A 26,395-nucleotide genomic window follows, 5' to 3' on the forward strand; every position below is an offset into this window, starting at 1 on the left:
CTTAAAATACAATCCCATTCTTCCAGTCTCCACCCACACAATGACAAGTCTAATTTTTTACTAATAATGAGTAAATGCCAAATGGTTTCTATTTTTATCACAACACTATACAGTTGATCTTAATCCCAATCCCAATCATGGACGATTTCCTATGTCCCTCTTGATCTTACTGTGTCTTCCTTTCTCTGCAGATTTCCAGACATTTCCATTCCCCTTTAAAAGCAATATTTCATTTCATAGAGTCTTAGGTTAGGCTCAAAGTTCTTGGTGCAAATCCCAGCTCACTGTGTGACCTTAGGGCAAGTTAATCACTATCTCTCAGACTAGCCCTATTTTGCAGCATGGGCGTACCCAGGATCAAAACTAGGGGGGGCAAGGGGAGGGGCCAAGGCATAGAAGGGGAGGGGCCACAAAGTGGGCGGGAACGGCGAACTCGCGCTCCGCCGGGCTGTGCCCCTCCCTAGAAACAGGGCTGGTGGGCGGAGGCGGAGCCCAGCCCAGCGGAGCGCGAGTTCGGCGTTCCCGCCCACCGCACCGCGCTCCCTGGTTCCCCGCCGCGCTTGGCCTTGCCTGAGGGCGCGCCGGGGAGCTGGAGGGAGGGTGCGGCGTGGCGCGGCGCGGCGGGAATGGCGAACTCGCGCTCCGCCGGGCTGTGCTCCGCCTCTGCCCACCAGCCCTGCTTCTAGAGTAGGGCAGCTGCCCTAACTTGCCCTGTGGTGGGTACGCCCTTGTTTTGCAGGGCTGTTGTGAGGATGAAAACATACTCTTTTCCTTGGTCAATAGAGGGGCTATAAATGGAGTAAATAAATATAGCAGGTTCCATATTATCAACCCTTTCTGTTTCTGCTCCACACTCACAGACTATATTTGATGCCCCCCCAATTACCCCATCCCTCCTCCCCTCTCCAGGAGTTTCACATTCCACAAATAATACTGAATTATTATTTTGGGTGGGTTGTGTTGCATTATTTGGTTGTAATTACTGTATTATTACTGGGTGGCGCAGAAGCGGGATAAATACACACACACACACACACACACACACACAGAGTGCTTTTTTCTGGGGGTACGCAGAGGTACGCACACCCCTAATCATTTTGTGAATCTAAGTTTGGCCTCTTTGAGGGGCAGTATTTCAATATGAGTAGGAAAAGGAGAGTACCCCTAAACATTTTTAAAGGGAAAAAAGCACTGTATATATTTATCCCTCATGGGGTGGGTAGGTGTCCTTCCACCCTGAGGCGGGAAAAAGCGCAAGGAAAGAGACGGCCGCTAAACACGCATGCGCCGCCCCCCGCCCCCCCCCCGCTCTCTGGAATCCAGCCCGGCAGGTATTTCCCTCCCGCGCGCGAACTGTGCGCACGCGCGTTCACGGACCACGGCCGCTTCTGCCACGAGCAGGTGCTTTTCCTCTTCCTCTTCCTCCTCCTGCCGGAGCAGCAGGTTGCGCACGCGCGCTGGAGGGGGCCTCCTTCGCAGGTGCGCTGGGGCTTTCCCTCCTCCTGGCTTCCCCCTCCCTCCCACGCGCGGGTGCGCATGCGTCGTCTTTCGTGCCCCGCTCTTTTCCTCTCGCTCCGCCCCCCGCCTCCTCTTCCTCCTCCTCCCTTCCGCGGAGCTGCAGGTGCCAGGAGGAGGCTGCTGGGCGGCGGCGGCCCCTCCCCCTCTCCTTCCTCCTCCTCCCCCCCTCCCTCCCCCTCCCCTCGGCTTCGCGAGGTCGGTCTCGCGGCGGCCGTGCCTCCTCAGACGGGAGGCGGCAGGTTGAGGCTGAGCGGGGCGGCGGCGGCCGTCGTCGTCGTGGTGCTCCGGGCTTCCCTCAGACCCGCTCCCTTCGCGCCGCCGAGCGGACCAGCGGCTGGTTGACGGGCTGGCTGACATACTCGCCCGCGGCATGAACCGGGGCCAACGCGGAGGCGGCGGAGCGGGGAGCCGCGGCGGCCTCGGCACCATGGAAGTGAAGAGCAAGGTGGGTGGCGTCCCCACACCGGCCCTCGCCTCGCCTTTGGGGAGGGATACTCGGGTTTGTTAACGTCTCGCTGAGGTGGATGTGTGGTGCTGTTTCAGGGTCTCTGTGTGGGGTTTTTTTTGGGGGGGGGGATGGTTACCAAGGAAGCGGGTGGCCGCGTTCAATTCCATAGCCCAGAACCTTAGCGCGCAGCAGTGTTTCTGAGCACGTACAAAGGGCATTCTCTTCAGGACTGACCAATCCCCGGCCCCCAGTCTGTACCACACACCTGAAATCGGGTGTGGGAAGGTGCTCTCGTCCTGGGTAGCGGCCGCGACTAGCAGGCGGTCTTAAGCCCCAGCAGTTTCTTTTTTTCTTTTAAGATTGTATGTGGGGGAAAGGCACGGTGGTCATGCTGAGAAGGAAACGATGTACATACAGTATTCTGCTGCCTCCCTTGCAGTGATGGGAGAGATTGTCAGAATGTCAGCACGATTTATTATTATTATTATTTTGGCGGGGGAACAGCTAAGTTTTTCATCTTTCATCTCTGGCCCCAATAGTGTGCCAGGTGACATTTATTTGGGGTGATTAAAGTCAAGGTAGTAATTTGACCCCTGGAATAATGTGTAATTAGGTCGAGTTGTTACAAAAAATGCGCTTCGAGGAGCCACTTGCAGATGACTTATTTCCAAGAGTAACCTATTAAGAATGTGGCTGTGCTTACCTTTGAAGAGCCCTTTCAAAACACTAGCTTCCCCCCCTTCCCCCACCCCATCTGGGATAACACAGTTTGAGACTTAATCTTAGGCTTGTGGGATTGAGCCCCACGTTGGGCAAAATGCTCCTGCACGGCAGGGGGTTGGACTAGATGACCCTTGGATTCCTTCCAACTCTACACTTCATTGATCTTTTCGAGGTGTGAGCACATGTATAGTGGTGGGTAGTTCTAATCTGAATCAGGGGGTGAAGGTTATCCATGATTAGCATGAATGAATAGGGTGTGATTTTGTGTAGGCATTACTGGTTTGTCTTGGCTTTGCCAGTCACCACCACCCCTCAAGTCTCAGCATTTTTCTTCCCCTTTCTCCTTGTGTTGATGACACTTCCTTTTACCCAAACACAAGGATCCCATATGGCCTGGGCATTTGTGCTTTTGCCAGTGCTTGATGAATGAGCTTGTAAAACCATTGAGAGAGTATTGCTCTGTGTTTTAATGTGGTCTGAAAAAAGTGGTTTTGAGATTGGTTTCTATGAAGTATTATGGGGACTGCTAAGTATCCATTCTCAGGTGTAGATGGAGTGTCATGACAATAAAAGTCCTATGGTGTGCAACACAATTGTTAGTGATACATGTTTTTCTCCAATATCCAAAATCTCTTAATTACTGTAAACAGTTGTTTTTTTGTGTTGTGCATTTCTAACCTGATTGCAAGTCAGAATGGCATTTTTAAAGCACTTGCTGCCAATCTCTTGTGGAGAAGGGGGTACAGAGAATGCCATTTTGAGCAAATGAAACAGCCTTTTGTTTCCTGCAGCCCCTGAATTGTTCAGCCATGTTAGTTCAGCTGTAACTTTGGCACTGATCACCAGGGTAGCATGAGGACTTCAAAAATTGTGCACACCTTCCTGGTACAAACAGAGTAGCTATTTGGATTTAAAAGCAAGCTAAAGAGACCCACAAATTTTACTGGGGATAATTTTAGGCCTTTGGAATGTTCAGAGTGCCTGCAATTTAGCTGGTTGTGTTCAAAATACTTACCCTGAAGTGTTTTCTGAACCTCCTTATGTCAGTGAACACACCCTGGTATAGTTTGTAGAAGATTAAAGTGCTCTTTCATTATTTGTATGGTCATGCCACAAATTAAACTGGTGAGCCATCCCAACACCACAGCCTCTGAGTAACAGGATATGTCTTACTATAGACTGGCTGTAATGAAATGTTTTATCACTCATTTCGTGTTTATTCCTAATTATCAGTGAACATCCTTATACTACTTTGGTCTTGTGGTTATTTCCACATATACTTATGTGGAAAACTGTACTTCTGGTGGCTACCGTAGTTTGCTCCTGGTGGCATCCATCTGTCTCAGGAGACAATGGAGGAGTATGTCTTTGGGGGTGCAAATTGCTCTCTTTATATTTAAAATTGCATTTTAATGAGGGAAAAAATATGTTTGAAGAGGAGAGCTTCTTTCCTTCTTAGCAAAGTGAGACTTAAAAACATATTACTCATAATGGAGTTTTTTAGATTTAATGTGAAACAAACACTGTATTATTCTTGCTCTTTCCCCTTGTTTGTTTGTTTGTTTGTTTGTTTGTTTAACAAGATCCCTACTTGGCATTCCTGTCTATTTACTAAAGCACTAAGTCCATCCCCACCCCAGCTTGTTCCTAAGTTGACCTACGGGGTAATTTAGTACTCATCATCACAAGCCACCTAGAAAAATTCTGTACCAGGTAGCTAAGATCACACCCTTGAATTCCACGTGGACATAAAATACCTATCATTCCACATTCTGTACTCAGTCACTTGTGTAAATGAGAGCTGTCTTTCACCTATATATAATGGGAAGCCCCACTCTCTTCTGTCACTTTGATTGTGAACATAGCTGGGTAATTAAGCAGCGTTAAGGGGTAACTTTGGCCACCTCATGAGAAGAGAAGAATCCTTGGAAAAGACCCTGATGTTGGGAAAGATTGAGGGCACTAGGAGAAGGGGACGACAGAGGACAAGATGGTTGGACAGTGTTCTCGAAGCTACGAACATGAGTTTGACCAAACTACGGGAGGCAGTGGAAGACAGGAGTGCCTGGCGTGCTATGGTCCATGGGGTCACGAAGAGTCGGACACGACTAAACGACTAAACGACTAAACAACAACAACAACAAGGGGTAACTAGGGACATGGGTAGGGACACGGGTGGCGCTGTGGGTTAAACCACTGAGCCTAGGGCTTGCCGATCAGAAGGTCGGCGGTTCGATTCCCCGTGATGGGGTGAGCTCCCGTTGCTCGGTCCCAGCTCCTGCCAACCTAGCAGTTCGAAAGCATGTCAAAGTGCAAGATAAGGTAAGGTAAACAGTGTTTCCGTGCACTGCTCTGGTTCGCCAGAAGCGGCTTAGTCATGCTGGCCACATAACTGGGAAGCTGTACACTGGCTCCCTTGGCCAGTAAAGCGAGATGAGCACCGCAACCCCAGTTCGTGACTGGGTCCCTTTACCTTTATCTAAGGGGTAACTAATCTGTTGAGGGCCCTATCCTCATACAATTTGTAGTGAAGCATGGTGCACTTAGTCAGGGGAAATTCCTTATCAAAATAGGGAGTAAAATTTTGGGACGTGTAATCCTATAGTTCAGGCATGTCCAACAGGTAGATCATGATCTACCGGTAGATCACTGGACGTCTCTGGTAGATCACTGGCTCCTTCCAAAGAAGCTGAACAACTGTGGCTCCCCTAAAAAAAGCTCAACATTTTACCTCCCTGAAAAAAACTCAACAACATTTGACCCGAACCCCCTAAAAATGGGCCTTCCTCCTTCCTAAAAAAGCTCAACACCTTTGACCTGAACCCCCCAAAAGGGGGTAGATGACTGCCAGTTTTTAACTCTGTGAGTAGATCACAGTCTCTTGGCAGTTGGCCACCCCTGCATAGTTCACTGGCAGCATATGATGGTGGTTCGGGGAAATCCACTGGCAGAGCAGCTACCACATCTCTTTATTATCGTTCCTTCCCTTTTAGACAGTGGAGGGAATTAGCTACCGTATGTGTAAAGGCCCACCTTTGTAAGAGAAATGAAGGCCCTTTGGACTTTACATCTCACTGCCTTCCTCCAACATGCCCCAGTTCCCTTCACTCCACCAGCAGAAGATCTGTTGGGGAGGATGTAGTTGGCTAGTGTGCTATGGGACTTCCAGAGGCATAATTGTAAGGCTTGTTCCCTTAAAAAACTTTGAATATTTAAAATGATTTTTAAAATAGCTATTTAAAATGATTTTTAAAATATCTTTTTAAAATCACTTAAGCACCATGGGATTAATCCCTCATATCTGCTATACATGCACTTATGCATTATATACATACACTCACTTATCAATTACATAGGTCAAGATATTGCATTGCCTTTGGCAAGCATAAGCATAGTGCTGAAGGTAAAACTAGTTTTATAGTATCTGGAAAGGCCCTAACCAATCTTCTCATGTTGTTCCATTTCTCACGTTAAAGTAAAAATGTTATTTCTTTCTCTGGGAATTAAAATTGTACTTTCTCCTTCAATATTTTACTGGCTTCAGTTAGTTCTTTTGTTGGATCTGGGTTGTGTGTAGTTAATTTTTTGGTACTACATGTCAATCTTCTGGAGAATTGCAGTAATATTGTATTGTAACAGAGTGTAGGTTTCCTTAAATTTTAAAATTGTGAGGAAGTAGAATGCTAATAGAAAAGACAATATTACCTGGTACCATAAGTCTATTACCTTTGTAAGGGAAGTTACTCTTAGTGGGTTTTTAAAATTACTATGTGGCACAGGTGTAATGAAACAAAATGACTCATCTGTTCTGCCTCACTGCCAGCTATTATAGGCTTTATAGAATATACAGAGAACAAAACTATTTGTGATTAATTCCTTAAATTTAAATGTCTCTAGGCCAAGGTGCAGTGTTTGTGGCTTATTTTTAAATTATCTCCATCTGGTGTGTGGACAACATTTGGATGACTATAGTGCTAGAGAGCAAGGGGCAATGTGTTTTAGCTTATAGTGGCCAAAATAGTCCCAATTAAACAGCAATATATTGCTTTTAGAAGCTCTAAATGAAGGCAAAATGGAATATGAACAAGTACTGTAGTTGGTAGGTACATGTTCAATGCCAATGGCTTCATGAGAGTTATTTTATGTTTCTTTGTCCATTTCATCAATAAGCTATAGTTAGTTTTCAAAATGGATTGTACAACTTCAGTCTTAAATTCGTACTATTGTTTTAGCAATTTGAAATCTGCACTTATCCTAGGGTTTGTATACCAACTAAGTTTTAATTTGAATTACTCCTAATTTCTACCAAGTATTTATGTTCTTTAAAAAAAGTGTATCATTTTAAATTGCCCCCTTAATCAAATATTCTTACTGTACCGGTACTTGATTCCTGAGCACCCAAGTTGCTACTTTTTGTTGTGGTAGTGGTTATTCAACTACCATGCGCTTGCTACAAAGAAGGCTCTAGGTGACTTTTGAAAAGGTTGATCTGGAAAGTGTAACACAAAACCCAAGAATTTATACATTTGAATGAAACCAGTTCAATAATCTATAAAGCCAGCAGCAATAACAAAAACTTAAAACAGACCCAGCAGGGGAACAGGGGGGAACCCAGCCAAAAACATACAAACAAAATTCGTTAGCAAAAAAAGTCCATCAAGCAAGCAATTGGCTGGCTTGTCATAAAATGCCTGGGAGAAGAGAAGTTTTAACCTGGCAGCTAGAATATGCTAATGACAGCACCCAGAGTGTTCAACAGAGTTTGATTTGATTAAATATTTGTATTCCACTTTTCCAACAACAAATGTTGAGCTTAAAGTGGCTCACAATAATTGCAATAGCCTCCCTCTGAACCTCACTTGGGAAGAGCACCTGTGGAAGGGCCTCAGGTGACAGCTGAAGGGTCCAGGTAGCTTCATAGCATGAGAGGAACACTAAAAGATAATGGTAAAATGAGTTGCATTAGGTTCTATGTCGATGCCAATCTGTGTTTAAGCTTAAAAGAGTTGAGAAAGAGATATCTGAACTTAAGCATGCTGATGTAAGACTTTTAAGATCTGTCAGCTTACTTTAACAAGCAGCAATGATTGAAAAATTCTGCTGAGCACAGGACAGCCCTTTTAGCTTTGTTAGGATAGTTTTAATCCTATGTCTGCTTGAATGTCAACTTTTTAAAATTCCCTAGCATGATTTATAGATTTATGCTGTTCTTGTTGGTTTGATCATTGCTAATTTCTATCATCTGTTTACCTTTTTGTGGCTAAGTTTTGCTTTCTTTAGCTATTTTTATTTTAAAGGCTGAGTGATACTACTGCCTTGACTTACTTTTAAACTTGGGTGGACATGGTTTATAGAACTGAACCCAGTTTTTCAGACTTTCAGCTACTGCTTTTCCACAGGCAGAGTGAGGTGTGTAGAAAAGTTGATATATATCTTACTGTGCTCACAACTGAAATAAGTAGCCAACGGTGTTACTACAGTCATACCTCAGTTTACAACCGCCTCACCTCGGTTTACAAACACCGCGGACCCATCTGGAACGGATTAATTCACTTTTCATTACTTTCAATGGGAAAGTTCGCTTCAGGTTAAGTACGGACTTCCAGAACCAATTACACTCATAACTTGAATTTGGGTTGTCGTATACCAGGCATCCCCAAACTGCGGCCCTTCAGATGTTTTGGCCTACAACTCCCATGATCCCTAGCTAACAGGACCAGTGGCCGGGGAAGATGGGAATTGTGGTCCAAAACATCTGGAGGGCTGAAGTTTGGGGATGCCTGTTGTATACACTTTATGTTGGGTTAAAGTGCACCTTTCTGCACACGCCTTTGTGGGTGGAAGACATTACACAATTGAGCTGTATGTAGCCTGCCCTGAGAATGCATGGTGAAGGGCAAGCAAGTAATGCCAAATAATATATAAAGAGATAGGTGCTGAAGTGTAAAATTGCCTGAATGAAAGCCACACCTTGTAACCTGGAAGTTCTGTCCACTAATCCTATACATATTGAGACATGCAGTGGTTACTTAGTGATGCAAGGCAATATTCTGCACCTACTCAGATACTGTTAGCTACGTCACATGATTAAGAGTTGAGCTCTAGCACTGAAAACAAGTTTCTGAGCAAAGCTCTTCACAAATTCTGGCTAAAGCCTGGGTAACCTTGCGGGCAGGGAGGTGGGTGTCTGACAGGAGTTGGCTAGGAGGAATGGACTCTGTTAATTTGATGGGTGCCATGCGCTCCGAACATCGTCAGAGATGCATTATGTCTGCAAGTACTAAGCCATGGTTGCAGTTGTGCGCAATACTTGGATTTATTTTTATTTTTTTCATAATGAAAACAATTTTACAAATAAAACAGCAAGCAATTCTTATAAGTACCGTATTTTTCCGTGTATAAGACTAGGGGTTTTTTAACCCCAAAAATAGGTTTAAAATTGGGGATTGTCTTATACACGGGTAGTGCTGAGGGGGTGTTTTCTTAATTTGGAGTCCCCAATAATAGGGGGTGTCATATATATGGGGGCGTCTTATACACGGAAAAATGCTGTAATTATCTGTTTTCAGTTATATAGGTTGTGTATGGAGCAGTTACTTAGATCTGTTTTTAATAGCTGTCCTTTTGGAATGAATGTTTGTACTTGGTGAAGGGGGGATTGTTGTGTTGGGTGGCTTATAGGTTTCTTGTGTTAACACTTGTATTTCCCAACCTATGGGATGATTATTAGCTTTCCATAGAAAGAGGAATCCATGCATTTTGCAGCACTTGGCTGTCATTGGCAGTGCCTTAAATACTGTATTTTCCTGCGTATAAGACTACTTTTTAACCCAGGAAAATCTTCTCAAAAGTCGGGGGTCGTCTTATACGCCACGTCGTATTTCTTATACGGCGAGTATATCCCAAACTCTATATTTTAACTGGAAAAGTTGGGGGTCGTCTTATACGCCCAGTTGTCTTATACGCCGGAATATACGGTATGTGCTTCTGTACCCACACACCGCATTTGATGGCTGTCTGGAGAAGAGGCAACAGCACATTCTCTTGGATTTCCTCCATAATACAGTGAGGCAGAAAACTGTTTTGATTCATGTTAGAATTTGTATTTGAAGTGGAACTCCATTGATTGATTACATTTGTATTGCAGCATTCATCCATTGGATCTCCCTTTCACAAGAATCCCTTAGCTTTGGCTAAGAGCTGGTAACTTGTGAAAATTCATCCAAATAATTTCTTAGATGAATGGGAACTTTAACCTTATTCTCCTCAATTCTACTTCAACACAGAAGAAGTGTGCATGCACATGAAAGCTCATACCAATGACAAACTTAGTTGGTCTCTAAGGTACTACTAGAAGGAATTTTTTTATTTTGTTTCAACTATGGCAGACCAACACGGCTACCTACCTGTAACTAGTTCAACACTGTTTATGACACCACATCACAACTTGGTGTTAAATTTAAGTACACTTTGTGTATATGTGAACATTTCCTATTATCAACTCCATTGTTGTTTATTTTTGTAGTTTGGTGCAGAATACCGGCGCTTTTCTTTGGAAAGGTCCAAGCCTGGAAAATTTGAGGAATTCTATGGATTACTGCAGCATGTTCACAAAATACCCAACATTGATGTCTTAGTTGGATATATAGACATTCATGGAGATCTCTTGCCTATCAACAATGATGACAATTATCACAAAGCAGTTTCTACAGCTAATCCTTTGCTTAGAATTTTTATTCAAAGAAAAGGTAAGCATATGTTTCATCATACATCCTTCAATGAGCTAAATTTATTTGTGTTTTTCTTGATCATTGCTCAAACTGCAGTTTACTGGCTTGGAAGAAAATGCATCATTATATGTACCGTATTCACACTGATGCATTGTTTGTTCCTGTTGATTTATTGAGAAAGAATAGTGCACAGTTGGTGGGATTTCATCTTGCTGCATTTCCTTTGCTATGCATAGAGAGAAATTGGGGGAGGGGAGCGTAGAACCATTTAGAGAGACAGCCATATTCATCTAACAGTTAAATCTTTTTGAAATTCAACCTTTATTAATACCCAAGATCATGCCTTCTTGCCTTCCCCACTGAAAACTTTGTTGCTTAGCTTATCATGAAGAGATATAGAATCTGTTGGTACCGAAAGAGAGATTCTTTAATAAAATCACAAGCACCACTTACCCCCAAAAGCACATCATTGATAGATAAGCAAAGAAAAAAATTAGCTTTACTCTAAACTCCTCACAAATTATGTATTAGGTTTTTCTCAGGTTGAAGAAAAACAACGAACAAAATATTCAGCAGTTTTTATGTACGGTATAATAAGGGCTCTAAGTCACTGTATTGTACCCTGGAATCTGAATAGCTTGGGAACACCCAGGCAGTGTGATTTCTGGGGTTTCCAGTAAAAAGCAAAGGCTCTATTTTGGTTTGGAGAGAAGATGGGAAATGGTCACAGCCTCTCTCATACTGTTGCAAGTCATATTTGCTGTAAGTAGAAGAGCAAATAGTTATATGTAACGGTTTCAATAGAATGCCTTAAAATATGTAAAGTGGCATATTCCAACAACCTTCTTCTGATCCCTTATATTTTGTAATATACATCAAAAAGATAGAAGCTGAATCTGGACTGGTAAGGTCAGATTCAGCAGTTCTGCTTAATCTCTTTCAGTAGCCATATGACTAGAGCAGATAAGCTACTTTGTTGGGCTGGGATTATTACTTAACATTTTAGCACCATATGTGTGTGTTTATATGAGTTATTCACTTAATAGTTATTTATTTATTTTAAAGTATTTCTAAACTGCTTAATATTTCAAACATCTCCAAGTGGTGTACAGTTTGAAAAGCAATGTACAGTATCATTAAAATAGTAAAATGAAAGCTGAATACTGGATAGACAGGTGTTCTGTGTCCCAAGTTGTCATCTTCGTGAAGTGGGAAGATGACTTGCTCTGGAGGGGTGGTATTCCCCTGGAGGGAGCAGGTCTGGAGGCTTGGGTGGCCTTGGTGGCCAGAAGTGCCACCAAGCTCATATCACCCTGTTCCATACTTCAGCGGTTTTTAAAGCTCTAGAATCCTTCAAAAGATCTATTCAGAATTCTCGTTTATACAGCATACAATGCTTGCTTCTGTCAACAGTTCATTAGCAACTGTATGAATGCTGTTACCAGTGCTCCAGCCTTACCGTCTATATTTGTAACTTAATATTTCCAGCTCTGGCTTGTTTGCTAGCTACGGCCCTGTTTGGACAGAAACTACTTAGCTCATGATACTCCATGCTCTTATAACTTCCAGATTTGATGATTGCAACGCACTCTGTGGAGCTACCCTTGAAAATTACTCAGAAACCTTATTTGGTCCAAAATGCAGTGGCCAGATTACTGGTTGGAGTTCCATTTAGAATCTCTCATAACCCCTGTTTTTAAACAGTTGCATTAATTGCCAGTTCATTTTAACATCCAATTCATGGTGCCCATGTTAGTGTTTAAATGTGTAGGAACAGCAATTTCTTTTCTTTCTATGGTTCCAGAGAGAGTGAAGTCCTCACTTGACCTGGGCAGGGCTTTCCAAAATGTTCATGTTGGTAACACACTTTTTAGACATGCATCATTTCGCAACAGAGTAGTTTAGTTTTGCTAGCAAACCGGAGGTTAAACTAACCCCTTTCCAGCCCTGGGAGGAGTGTGAGGAGCATTTGTGTGACACGCCTACACATTGCAGCCGCACACTAACACGTTGTCATGTGGCGACACACAGTTTGGAAAGCTCTGACTTAAGGTATATACAATGCATATATTCCAGAATTTGATAACTGGCATACTGGTTCATACAGACAACGACCCAATTTATGTGCGCCCAATTGACACTTGTATCATGGCGACCCTGAAGTGGCCAGAAAAGTGGGTGGAATGAGCTTATGTGCAGTCTGCTGTCATGCACAATGACCCTGTGCAAATCAGGGTTTGCCTGTAATGACAAAAATATGGATATATTTCTTTAGTTTACAAGTGGCACAATCTTGTATGTAATTCATTGCCTACTTTAACGGAGTTTAAAGTGAATCTGAATCTAGTTTTTTAAACTTGTAGATCAGAAAGCAATTCTGAAGTTCGGTCTTGGACTCTTTTTGTTCATGATTATGCTGTGTTCACTCACTGTGCAGTAATGAACAATTGTATACATGTTCTTCTGTACATGACATTAGAATAAAAATTTGGAGGGGGGGACTTGCCATAGGAATATGCCTAATTTGGAATGCTATTCTGGTACTACAGTATTTCCAGTATACATCATATATTAAATTAAATTGTTCTCTCATTTAATTCAGTTGTTTTGCCACACTGGAATATCTGAGGTTATAATTTTTGGAAGAGTTTTTTTAAAAAAAGAATCTAATGGCCAGGCTTCTGCAGTTTAAATCTAATTCAAATGTATGGAATTGGTTTTTCTGAAAGTATTTCTGAAACAATGCTGCACAGAGTTGTCATGCCATTGACTGCAATGTAAGAAAGAGTTAACTAGTATAATTCCCTGGTTGAGAAGTATTCCACATTTAATGATCTTTATAAAAGGCATCTAACATTCTGCATTAAAAATAAATTCTTGCAAAATAGATTTCCTGGCTTATTCAGGATGTATTGGCAGAGATGTCTGGAGCAAAATATGCATATTGCTATATGTAGTAGAGTATTTTAGGAGGTATATCAGGTGAGGAGGGAGAAAGAATATTCAGAAGGGTAAAATTTCTGTCTTAAATACAATATAACTAGAGCAGCGCATGGAAACGCCATTTACCTTCCTACCAGAGTGGTACCTATTTATCTACTTGCACTTTGACATGCTTTCAAACTGCTAGGTGGGCAGGAGCTGGGACCGAACAACAGGAGCTCACCCCGTTGCGGTGATTCAAACCACCAACATTCTGATCGGCAGGCCCTTGGCTCTGTGGTTTAGACCACAGCACCACCCGAGTCCCTTTACACTTTAAACAAATGCAAATAGTATTTGTGTTTCAAAACATAAGCTTATAACAAGCACATGTTAAACAATTCATAGTGTAAAAGATTGTATACATAACCATTTTCATCTGTGGAGTTTCAAGGGCAGTCATTTTTTTAAAAAATACCGGTAGGTGTGACAGTTTTCTAATTTATGTACTACATGTCGGAAGAGCTGGGTAACTGGCAATCAAGCATAGACAACTGCACAGTGCTTGATAAGGGCTCTTGTGTGGGTTAGGTCAGTATAAGCTTTACCTAATGTCTAATTCTTTGGGTTGAGTTGGCAACATGCAGATTTGGTTTCACACCAGTGAGCCTGCTTATTAAAAGCAGTTCACCTTTGTACCTTATAGGCATTCACCTTATTTATGGCAACACTTTTTACTTCTGGTTTCTTGCCAAAAGGTTTTCACTGTTCTAAACTGATTGGTTGATGTCAGAACAATAGTGCCTTTGTACTGAAGGATATTGCTTAAAAGAATTTATTCAAGGGTTGTTGAGAGGCTAAACAGTCATGCTGCCTGACTAAATTTATAAAGATCAGACTTTATTATTTCCCATTTTTTGCATTTATTTATCTCAAAACTAGTGTTAGAATTGCCATGCCATAAACTCCTTATTGTATTCACCTATTCAAAACAAGTTATAGTTCTTTGCCTTACATAGCAGCTATATTGCCTTTATTTAGAATGTGTCGTCATACATCAGTGGATCTATTCACATGTCACATTGGGTCATAGTTAGTCTTACCCTGAACGAGCAGCATACTGGTACATGCTGCTCAAGTTGTCCCTGCCCCACTCCTACCTTTGCCAAGAAAGGAAAAAAACAAATCAGTATATCTGAAGGAGCGTCTTTACCCCCATCGTTCAGCCCGGACACCGAGGTCCAGCTCTGAGGGCCTTCTGATGGTTCCCTCACTGCGAGAAATGAGGTTACAGGGAACCAGGCAAAGGGCCTTCTCAGTAGTGGCACCCTACAATCAGATGCCAAGGAAATAAACAACTATCTGACTTTTAGTAGACATTTGAAGGCAACCCTGTTTAGGGAAGTTTTTAATGTTTGATGTTTTATCATGTTTTTAATATTCTGTTGGGAGCCGCCCAGAGTGGTTGGGGAAACCCAGCCAGATGGGTGGGGTATAAATAATGTTATTGTTATTATTATTATTATTAGCAAGAACAAGCCTTATAGCTTCCACTCACTGTTTAGAAACAGACCATGAGTACTGGCTCGCATGCAGCACTTAAGCAACATTCTGATTTGCTTCTGAACCAGTAAGGGGAGGAGTGGGATGAGCCTGATTTGAGCTATGCGCACATACCAAGACACTTTTTCGTGGTAAGCCATAATTTCTTTCAGGCTATGACTCCAAATGACATGCGAACTATGCCAATGAGTTTCGAAAGGTAGACCTGGAAAAACAGGAAACATTTATTTGAAAGGAAGTGCTGGTAATGCAGAAAGGAGTTGCTGATAAAAGGTTAAAACACAACCTGCTATAAAAGCTTCCACAAGAGGTTGTGAGAACTTTATTTTGCACATTCTTCAACTGCTTATTTTCTGAGTAACTGTTGCTCAGCTAGTATATTTTCTTCATAAAAAGCTTTTTATGTTCAAGACTATCAAATTGTTTATCAACAGCCTTCCTTCAGCTGTGTAGGTATTACATTGCTCCAATTCTGTTTAGAAACATGGAATATACACCCAGATAAGCTGCAAGACATAGGTATCTTCGTCTCTGTTTCCAGTGCTGCACAGCATTTTAAAAATTGTTTCCTGACAAGGGCATTGTCCTTTCAAAATGAAGCACCACGTCTGCATCTTTGGGGGAATATGAAAATCTCAGTGTATACATGAGTTGCTGTTCCTTAATTCTTAAACTAAAACTTGAATAAAAGAAGGGTTTAAAGCAGAAGAATCTTTGACTTTATTGAATTTAACTTTTTAGTTACCTTGCTATTGAAGGGGAAACTGCTATTCATAAAGACAAACAGTAAATGAACTTTCAACTTGGACTGAAGTTGAACACTGGGGAGATTGTTTTCAAAAGAGCATATTTAACTTTAACCTGGGTTAAAAATTCTCTTACTGGTGCTATCTTGGAATAAGTGCATTTCATTCAGTCCTTGTTTTAAGGTACATGCACTACTCATTCCTCCAGTTAATATTCTTTCAGCTCAACTATTAAGGGATGTTCTTGGAGATTCTGTCTAATAAAGGAGTTGATAGTATTTGCATAACTTCACATTTCCAGATTAATTTTATTTATTCCTTTTATTCCCATATTGTTTACATCTTAGGCCTTTCCTGAGTGGACCCTGATGCTTAGGAGTGGTTTGGGGGCATACATGGTGTTGGAGGGGGGCATGGACTTCCTTATGTTAAATACAACCCATTACGTTTTGTTAGTATAATTTGCTGACTTCTGTCCACCCAAATTAATTCTTGACTTTTTACTTCTGTTCGAGCCCTCATAAACTATTGCCCTCCCTCACACCTTTCTTCAGTGCAAGAAGATGGTTGCTAGGGATCTAATACATCTGAGATGCTGTCTAATGTCAGTTAACATCATTTTGCATTGCTGGTTCTCAAGGAAAGCAGTGCCATTTCCTTACATACTGCCTAATTCTTAGGTGGTCAAGATGTTCAAGATTCCCCAACCCTTGCTCCCCAACCCCCTTTCAGGTGGTAGTTGTACCTGGTGTGACAAAGCAACTCAGAAGGAGAAGGCAGACAGTTTTTTCAGAGGTGTAGGCATAAGTTCAATCCTTAATCAGAAAATGTACATATTGCTTACATTTAAACTTAGACTGTACAATGTAAATTTCTTTGCTGCATATAACTTCATTAGATAACAACAAAAGCTGAAGCTTAGAACTTAAGTTACTGCAGAAGCAGATGTTTTTTTTAAAAAAAACTATTCACCTTTCCTTTTATAGCTCTCCTAACTAGGAACCTTCCAAAACTGTGGAAGATGGCATGGGGGGGGGCGCTAGAAGGGGAAAGAGGACTAAGTGAAAATCACATCATTGCACTAGCAGTATCCTCTGATGGACTGTAAGACAACTCAGGATTCAAGCCCGGTCTCTCTGCTCACCCTGCAAGTTTAAAGTTTAATCATAGAAACATATCTGGTTGTATTAACCTGATCTTTAAAAATAATGATGAGTTCAGCACTTTTATTTGTGAACTAAGCTGCTAATTATACTCACAAAACTAGTAAAATAAGTAGTAGTGGTAGTAGTAGTAGTAGTGATTTATTTATTTATACCCTGCCCATCTGGCTGGGTTTCCCCAGCCACTCTGGGTGGCTCCCAACAGAATATTAAAAACATGATAAAACATCAAACATTAAAAACTTCCCTAAACCGGGCTGCCTTCAAATGTCTTCTAAAAGTCACAGGGCAGTCTCGAGCAGGTCGGGCGCCCTGGCGCTGAGGGGCGGAGATTGCTCCGGCGCCCCCGCCCTTGCAGGGCGCAGCATGGTTTCCGCACGGCTTTGCTGCGCAGTGCCCTGCCTACCAGCCCAGCGTCCTAGCACACCGCCCCACCGGGACTCTACCTAGAGCCGGCCCTGAAAAGTCAGATACAGTAGTTATTTCCTTGACTTCCCTCTGCCTGGTTACCTATAACGTCACTTCTCACAGTGAGGGAACCGCCAGAAGGCCCTCAAAGCTGGACCTCAGTGTCTTGGCTGGACAGCGGGGGTGGAGATGCTCCTTCAGGTATACTGGGCCAAGGCCCTTAGGGCTTTAAAGGTCAGCACCAACACTTTGAATTGTGTTCGGAAACTTTAGTTGTCTGTTTCCAAACACTGGTGACAACAAACAGGAAATAGGAATAACATACCTCTAAGATACTTTCTAGCCACAGATGTGTTGTGCTGTTGGCAATGCTTGTTTGTGATGGTGGCTGTGAGAGTCATACTAGTCCATTTGTAGTATCAGTTACCCAGGAATCTGCCCAGTTCCCATATTGGGTGACAGGTCGTGTCACATGAGATTTCTCAGTTCTCTCCTCCCCGCTCCCGCCCCATGCGCCCCTCAATCTCCTCCAGAGGGTCTACCAACACTCTTTTTCCAGGACATACCCTCTTTTCCATGGGGAGAGTCATCATACCAATCCACAGTTAAAGTCATCATACCAATCCACAGTTAAAGTTAAAAATCAGCAAATGTGTCCTCCTTTTTGCTCTTCAAAATATGGCAACCCTAGAATACCCTACCTGTCTAGCATTTGGATCCTGAGTTTTTGAATGTGTTAGTATTTGATTTCTCACATGGGCTAGAACTAGGACTAGGTACTGCCACTAATTATATAATTGAATGCATAACACATACCTTTTAAATATTAAAATCCCTAGCGCACACAAGCGGGAAAGTTATTCAACAGTAATACCTAATCCACCATTTCATTGTATGTGTTCCTCTTAATGTAACATCTAGCTATATAATGGTCTTCACTTAGAATTGCCTTAAGACCTGTGCATAATTGCAGATTAAAATAAGCTTCAAGTTGCAGTACTATACACTTACCTGGGAGTAAGTCCCATCAAACTCGAAGAGAAGCACTTCTGAATTCACTTGTGTAGAATTGCACTGTTAGTTTATTAGATAAGATTAGCATTGGTATCTTGTGCTAAAGCCATAAGAAACTTTTTTTTTTCATAACAGTAGTTTTCAAAAAACAAATATTATCTGCGGTTCTTTAAATTCAAAGGCCAGTAATAGCAAACAAGGTTGCATGAAGATCTGTTTTCCTGCCACTGCTGGTTTTCCCCTGCAATCTGTAGCAACAAAGTAGGGTGTGTTCTGGGTATACGCAGAAAAGCAGGTGAGACCCATTGAGTCATATAAATGCCCCTCATGAATTGAGTGTGCAACTTTAAAGCATGATCCAAAGTACAACTTTCTAGGAGTTGAAACTGATGGGATTCATATTGATGTCCTGTGGCATATGGGAAAGGACATTGATTAATTTTGGGAGCAAATATATAATCAAATCATTGGATGAAGTATTCAGTTGGGGTGGTATTCAGCTAAGATTTACTTTGAGAAGACATTTTGAAATTAATGAAGCTAACTTGGTCGTGTTCATTAATTTCAATAGGTCTACTCTGAGTAAAACTTGATTTAATGCTACCCTTGGTCCTTAGGGACTGTATGCTAAGCAGATGTGGTACTACTACCTGAAATATGAGGGAACAACTTATAATCATCTCGGTTATAATAAATTATAATACTTCATTACAGGCACCCCCAAACTCAGCCCTCCAGCAGTATGGGGACTACAACTCCCATCATCCCTAGCTAACAGGAGCAGTGGTCGAGGATGATGGGAATTGTAGTCCCAAAACTGCTGGAGGGCTGAGTTTGGGGATGCCTGCTTTATTATAATTAATTTTCTTAATTAAAAATCAGTATCTAAATTCAATTAAGCAGTGGATTAAGGCTTATCTGTCTCCCCTTAAAGCACCTTTTGCTATAATAACTGAATGAAGTCCATGGAGGAACATTCTTCAGCTTGAGTTGCAAAGGCAGTAGTAGTACAGTGGTAGTACAGTGGACACTTGGGTTGCGAACGTGATCCATGCGGGAGGCGCGTTCGCAACCCACAGCGCCGCATCTGCACACACATGAGTCGCAATTTGGTGTCTTTGTGCATGTGCGAGCGCCGAAACCCGGAAGTAACCCCTTCCGGGTTCGGCATGGTGCGCAACCTGAAAATGCACAACCTGAAGCGGCCATAACCCGAGGTATGACTGTACTAGTTTGCTGTTAAACCACTTGTTAGAAGTGTCTTCCAATGTTTAAATACGTTACTTATTTAGTCTGTTGCCAGCTATTTTACCTACTCTTGATGAGGGGCAAGGAAGGGAGCTTGTGGAATGGTATTTGTTTTCAGGAGATTAAAACCAGGTCATTTGGCCACCATCCCAATATTTGGCAGCACTAGATCCACTGGCTATTTGCCTTTCCTCATTCTTTTTATTCTAATATACTGAAACTCAAGAAGAGAAAAATGTAACCTAGAATTACACATTGACTAAAGAATTGCAAGTACATATCTTATAAGCCATTGACAGTTCTTTGGAAAGCTCTGAGTTTTGTTCTTCCAGTGCTAATCTCTTTACTGAAAGTCCTAGAGAGCTAAGCATGTTCCGGTTGAGACCCATGTGTCACATTTAGTGGGTTGTATAAAATAAAGCACAGTACAGACATGTGCAGCTATCTTGTTCCTTGAATCCAATTTTTCTCGGACTAGGCCAGCCTGTGTAAGTTCCATTTAGCAGATCAGGAGCAAAACATTACAGAATGCTGAGAACTATTTATTTAGAAACTCTTTAATGGCTAGTGCCATATATGCTGACTGGGCTTATTTTGTACTCCAAAAATTAACATGTACTTCTCCCCTCCTTTCTCTCTCTCTCTTCCCTTTTTTGCAGAAGATGCAGACTACAGTGCCTTTGGGATGGATACCATAACAAGGAAGAAAAATGTCTTGACAAATGTGTTGCGTCCAGATAACCATAGAAAAAAGCCTCATATTGTCATTAGCATGCCGCAAGACTTCAGACCAGTATCTTCTATTATAGATGTAGACATACTTCCAGAAACTCATCGCAGAGTGCGGCTTTATAAATATGGAATGGACAAGCCTCTAGGATTTTATATACGGGATGGCTCTAGTGTCAGAGTAACGCCTCATGGGTTAGAGAAAGTACCAGGCATTTTCATATCTAGGCTTGTTCCTGGTGGACTGGCTCAAAGCACGGGCTTATTAGCTGTAAATGATGAAGTTCTGGAAGTAAACGGTATAGAAGTTTCAGGTAAAAGCCTTGATCAGGTTACAGATATGATGATTGCTAACAGTCGAAACTTAATAATTACTGTGAGACCAGCAAATCAGAGAAACAATGTTGCTAGGAACAGCCGGACTTCTGGTAGCTCAGGACAGTCTACAGATACCAGCCTTCCAAGTTACACTCCACATACTGTGCCCATATACCACCCTGAAGAAGAGGAAGACACTGATGAAGATGATATTATTATTGAAGATAATGGTGAGCCACAGCAAATTCCAAAAGCGGCTCCTTCCAGTGACAGCATTGAGTCACTGACACAAACTGAAACCAATCATGAATCTGTGCAGAATGGTTTAATTTCTTCCAGAGAAGTAAACTTGTATTGTTCAACTGGCAGCATTAACATGGAGTATGAAATCCAGGACTCAGACCCAAAGACTTTAGAAGAAGATGGGACAATCATAACATTGTGAAACTACAACAGCTTATTTGCTTTTTAAGAGGCCATAAGAATTTTTTTACTTGGCTGTATTAATGCAGGATGTACCTCTCAACTACCATACTCCAATGACTTTTTATGTCTGGATAACGGATTAGAGCACTCTGCTGTGATTCACAGGAACCGTTCCATTTTGATACCCAGCTGAGTAACAAGTGTTTTTGGAACACACACTGACTTGGTTTTGTGGTTCAAGGCAGGACAGCATTTCCATGACCTAAAATTGTGCAGGTCTATTTTTCAGAATTTCAGTGTCTAGAAGGAGCCCCAGAGTTTATAGTGTATTGTCCTGTGATCTGGTTCCATGTATTGTTCGTGGAACATGTTTTCATTTAATTGTGGATTTGAGTATTGTCATATGAGAACCAGCCTCAACCGTTTTTCAACACAAGAATGTTAATGAAACAAAATAACCAAACATAAACTTCAACAATTTTTGGTCTCCTTACTCCATACTCCGGACATGTGTAAATTAAAATAATGTGGAATATTAATTATCAGTGCAATCCTATTCATATTTACTCAGAAGTAAGCTCCATTGATTTGAACTCTGCTTACTACAGGCAAGTGGGTATTGGATTGCATTCAGTGAGTTGATTGACTTCAGTTTTTCTAAAATGTCTTTAAGCAATTTAAAAAATCAGAAGGGAGAGAAGTGTCCATTGGATTTATTGATTTGATAGTTGTGAAGTGTAACTTAAAAAAAAAACTTTTAAACTGTACCGATGTACTCTATTACTGGTGTTGGAGGGATAAATCACTGCTATTCTGTATGGATTGGATAGCTCACTAAAAAAACAATGAAGTTATTTGTCTGATCATACCATATATAGATGTGTACATTTACCCTTTTAATGAGAAAAATTCTGATCTTGAAATGTTATGATGCAATCAAGCTCCACGAAAACCAATTGGATTTTCTATTTACGTCAGTGGGAGTTGTATTATACCCATAATGTGAAAGTCTTAAAATATTATTCCTTTTTGTTCCTTAATTAGTTCTCTTGGTTCATGGCATCCGCTACTGCTGCAACTGTTATGGAATGAATATAAAAATGCAAGTGCTAATGACAGATTTTGGCTAACATAAATCTTATTGCTTATGAAGGTTCTTTTGTAGTGGAACAGTTCCCAAAAGGAGGCAAATTATATAACCACTAATAAACCAGTTTTAGTTACTTCCCCCTTGACAAAAGGCTTTCATATAGAATTCTAAGCAAAGGGCATCCTAATATTTATCCTTTGGGCATGTGCTTATTCCTTTTTCTTCACATAATTATGACTGAAGTACAGTCCACTTGAAGAGGGTTCCACTAATAGATAATGTGTGCAATCAGGTAGCCATTTTCATGGATGCATATGTTTGGTACGACCATGGATCTTACGATGGTTCATTATACGGTAGATAAGGTGTAAAATGAATTTTCCACTTACACAGAAGCATGGAAACCAAAACATTAGTGAAAGAGTTGAATGTTAATTTATTATGGAAACACACATAGCGTTGTTGTGCTGCTTAACACATTCAGTTTGATTTTTTGATACTTGTACTGCAATCATGTGCATGAACACTTTGGATATATTAGTGAAATTACAAACTTAAGAAAATATTTTATTAAACTGTTTAAATTTTACTCCTTATGATACTAGCCTCAATCAGGTAGCTTGTGTTATGGGATGGAGTGTGTTCTTTAAAAAGCATATATATCTATACATATCCATGTAATGCATAAAATAATCTTGGCTTGAAGTAATGTAATTATACCTAATAAAATTAAACATTGGGGGTGGGGGAAATCAATGAACACTAGAGAGGATAAGCAAAAGGCTCAATGTGTTTTGCTATTAAAATGACAGGCTGCACTGCATTTAATTGCAAAGTAATGCAGTTGCCATAATGGTTTATCACTACCTTATTTTTACTAAGCCTTTTAAAATCAATATGAAACAGAATGATAGTACATTTTAATTATATATATAACGGTACTGGGCTTCAGTATAAGTGAAACTATTAGACTTTCATATACTACCTCTTAAACTTTGACAGCTAGCATCTTGTGGGGGACAAGGTTGGTCTGCTAGATGAAGACATGAAGGCTTGGTGTATGTACAATTTTTTACTTTAAAACCCAGAGATACTTAAAATTTTACTACAAGTTCTAATATGCTGTTTGCTCTGTATGTGTGTATATATATATATACACTTGAACATACATAAATGGATTCTCAGTTTTTGATTGAATCTTACAATGAATGTGTATGGACAACTTCACAGAATCAAAATTCTTTTGATGTTTGTATTGATTTACAAAAATGAAAAGAATTTTTTTTTAAAAAAACAAAAAACCTCTCGGCAATTGAAAGACTGATTTGCCTTTTAAGTGCACCTTATCTGAAAGAGCAGAATATGGCTAGTAGTACAGTTTTCTGGAACTATTTTATAGTTTCTGATGAAGTCAAGCTGAACTGTGAAATCTCTGTTCTTCCACAGCTATGTTATTTAGGGTGTTGTTGTGTACTTTTGTGACTTGTGTGTTTTCTAATTAAAACCTTTATGCAACATGATTTTTACATGAACATGTATAATATGTCAAATGTCAGTATTTTTCTTACCACTTTAATGTATGATGTACATCAGTACCACTAAATGGACTTTGATTTTACAAAAATCAAATTGGCATAAGTTGTATGTTAATGGTATTTTTACAGACTCAATAATAAAAAACTGTAACTATTGCTAATTTTAAACTTAGATGCCTTCAAGAATGCTTTGTTACTTACCGGTACTTAAGAGATCTCAAAAGTTACTTCCTGATCTTCCCCAGGTCAATATAGAATTTCATTGGAGCTATCCCAGACATTGCTAAAGCACAGAGCTTATTCTTCCACAGTCAGGCCAATCACTAGAAAAAGGAAGAACCAGGATCACATTACCTTTTCCTAGAGTATTCTGAAAGAGCTAAAAACAATCGCTCATCACCTCAATCAAAATGACCACCATAGTTTCTGCTGTAGAAGTCACTTCAAAACTAGTCTATTTATATTACATATGTATCCCACTTTTGTTCCATGATAGAAAGCTAATAGCACCACACATGTGGTCTCTCATCCAAGGAGTGATCAAACCTCTGAGCTGCTTAGATTCAGTAGGTCTGCTATATTGTGTGTCTTTAGGCTATGCCCTGTAACCAATTTTATATCATCTCTTGTGTTGTATGTGTTCATGAAGTTACTGATTAAATAACTGCTTCTCAGGAGTTTCCAAGTTGCTTCTGCTCCTTCTCTGTCCTCCAGAAAATTCTGAATTTTTAATTTGATTTATAGTCCTTTCTTATCTAAGGGAGTTGGCCAGTTTTGCAGCAATTCATCCAAAGACCTTTCAGTTTTAGAAACCCTTTCAACCTCTGTAGTTAGGTGGTCAAGGAAGATAAATTTAAAGTAGTAATGTGAACGAAAAGGGAACCTACAATTCGTTGCACAGTATTTACTGGTGTATAGAAAATTTATCCAGTTTAACCTTGTTCCATTTTTTTATTCAAGTGCCCAGTCTTGCTTTCAGACAGTGAAGTTTTTTGTTTTGCTTTTTCTACCCATCCCTAGCTTCCTACAGATGTAGAACTTGGATTTCCCTTACCCAAGATTAACATTTCCTATTACTTACTGCCCCCTTAAATTCCTTCTTACTGCATCACCACCCAAATCAACATGTTTTAATCTGTAAAAGGCTCCATTCTCACAGTGCTTTATTAAGGCAAGTAACTTTATTTCGTACCCTAACCTTTAAGTTTTCTAGCATAAACTTTCAGCATTCTGAAAAGAAATGAATATGGGACAGTTAAATGTTTCATTATTTCATTTTGGACACCGCAGTTCATAAAGAGGGGAAAGCATGGAAGGCAGGTTTGAAAAGGTCAGTTCATCATGCTGGATTTTAGAGATGCAGTTTATGTCCTTAATTTGTAAAAACATAATTATGCTTCATAGGTATTTATAAGTTCCCTTAGCGTATGATCAGAAAGTTCAAATGGTAAGGCACAGACCAGGTCTGCAGGGGTGAATAAAAGTTTCAATCTAAAATGAAAATTCAATGCATTGCGAAATCTTGTTACCTCAGGTTTCACCAATTAATTGGCAATGGGTGTGTTAACTCCTACATAAGAAGTGTTTCAAATTGTAAGATCATGGCTGTGATCCACAAAGCCAGTTAGACTAGAGTATTTTGCATTTAAATCCAATTTAATATTAAATGTGGGTGAAGTTTGATGAAATAATAAATGAACTGTTACGACTCCAGTTATATGATTTAATTTCTCATGCTTTTAGGGAAGAAACTTGACACAAGTACTTGCCTGTTCTATGGGATTTGAAAACCCAGCCCTTTTTAGCATTTATGTGCAAAATTAAACTCTACCACTTTCTGTGACTTCAGTTGGATCTGCCACTTGATGCTGCAAATCAGGCATCCCCAAACTTCGGCCCTCCAGATGTTTTGGACTACAATTCCCATCTTCCCTGACCACTGGTCCTGTTAGCTAGGGATCATGGGAGTTGTAGGCCAAAACATCTGGAGGGCCGCAGTTTGGGGATGCCTGCTGTAAATTATCTTATGACTGCATTTTAAGCTGGTGACTTGCGGGGGTTTTTATAGTTTTTAAAAAAATCATCTTTATTGGGTTAAAATACAAATATACATACATACATAAGATTAAAAAAGAAAAGTTAGAAGAAAGAAAGAAAATAAAAGAAGGGGGGAACAAAACACTACATACAAAACCATCATTTACAATCATATGGAGTCATTTCTCAAGTTTCTAAATAAAGAAAACTTCCAATTCTTCGCATTGTATTTGTTTTACTCCCCCCCCCCTTATACTTAGCGCACAACCTTCTATTACTCTGCTTAATCGTCTTGTGTTCTCATCTCATAGCAGTTATACAGTATACTGTATACAGTGGCTTGTAATGCTTTTATATAAACTTCTGATGCAAGTGTGTTTGGAATATTGAGCACAGTTCTGGCTGCTACGTCTCAAAAAGCATATTATAGAGCTAGAAAAGATGCAGAAAAGGCCATCAAAATGATTAAGGGCTGGAGCAGTATGGAAAATATTTCATTTTCCAGATGTTGATGAACTACAACTATCTCCCATCAGTCCCAGCAGGCATAGCCAATGACCAGGGATGATGGTAATTGTAGTTCAACAACAGCTGGAGGGCCAAAGTCCACCCCATCACCTGGATGAGAATAACTGCTATGAGGAAGATATTTATTTACCCAGTTTTGAAAAGGGGAAAGGAAGAAGTTGTTGGATTGGTCAAGATTGATAGTGTGGAGTGTTTTCCTTTTTTTTTCTCGTACTGTACCCAGTACACTACATAGTCCAGGGTAGCTGA

General features: G+C 40.6%; 1 protein-coding gene across 1 annotated transcript; it reads left to right on the forward strand.

Annotated features, from left to right (window-relative positions):
• Nucleotides 1–1,568: 1,568 nt before the first annotated feature.
• On the forward strand, nucleotides 1,569–23,753 carry PARD6B (par-6 family cell polarity regulator beta). Its single transcript, XM_035123492.3, has 3 exons — nucleotides 1,569–1,963; nucleotides 10,215–10,437; nucleotides 20,143–23,753. The coding sequence occupies exons 1-3, from the start codon at nucleotides 1,889–1,891 to the stop codon at nucleotides 20,973–20,975; spliced, it is 1,131 nt and encodes a 376-aa protein (XP_034979383.1). The 5' UTR covers nucleotides 1,569–1,888; the 3' UTR covers nucleotides 20,976–23,753.
• Nucleotides 23,754–26,395: the final 2,642 nt, after the last annotated feature.

Source organism: Zootoca vivipara, chromosome 7, assembly GCF_965207765.1.
Source record: "Zootoca vivipara chromosome 7, rZooViv2.hap1.1, whole genome shotgun sequence".
NCBI lineage: Eukaryota > Metazoa > Chordata > Lepidosauria > Squamata > Lacertidae > Zootoca > Zootoca vivipara.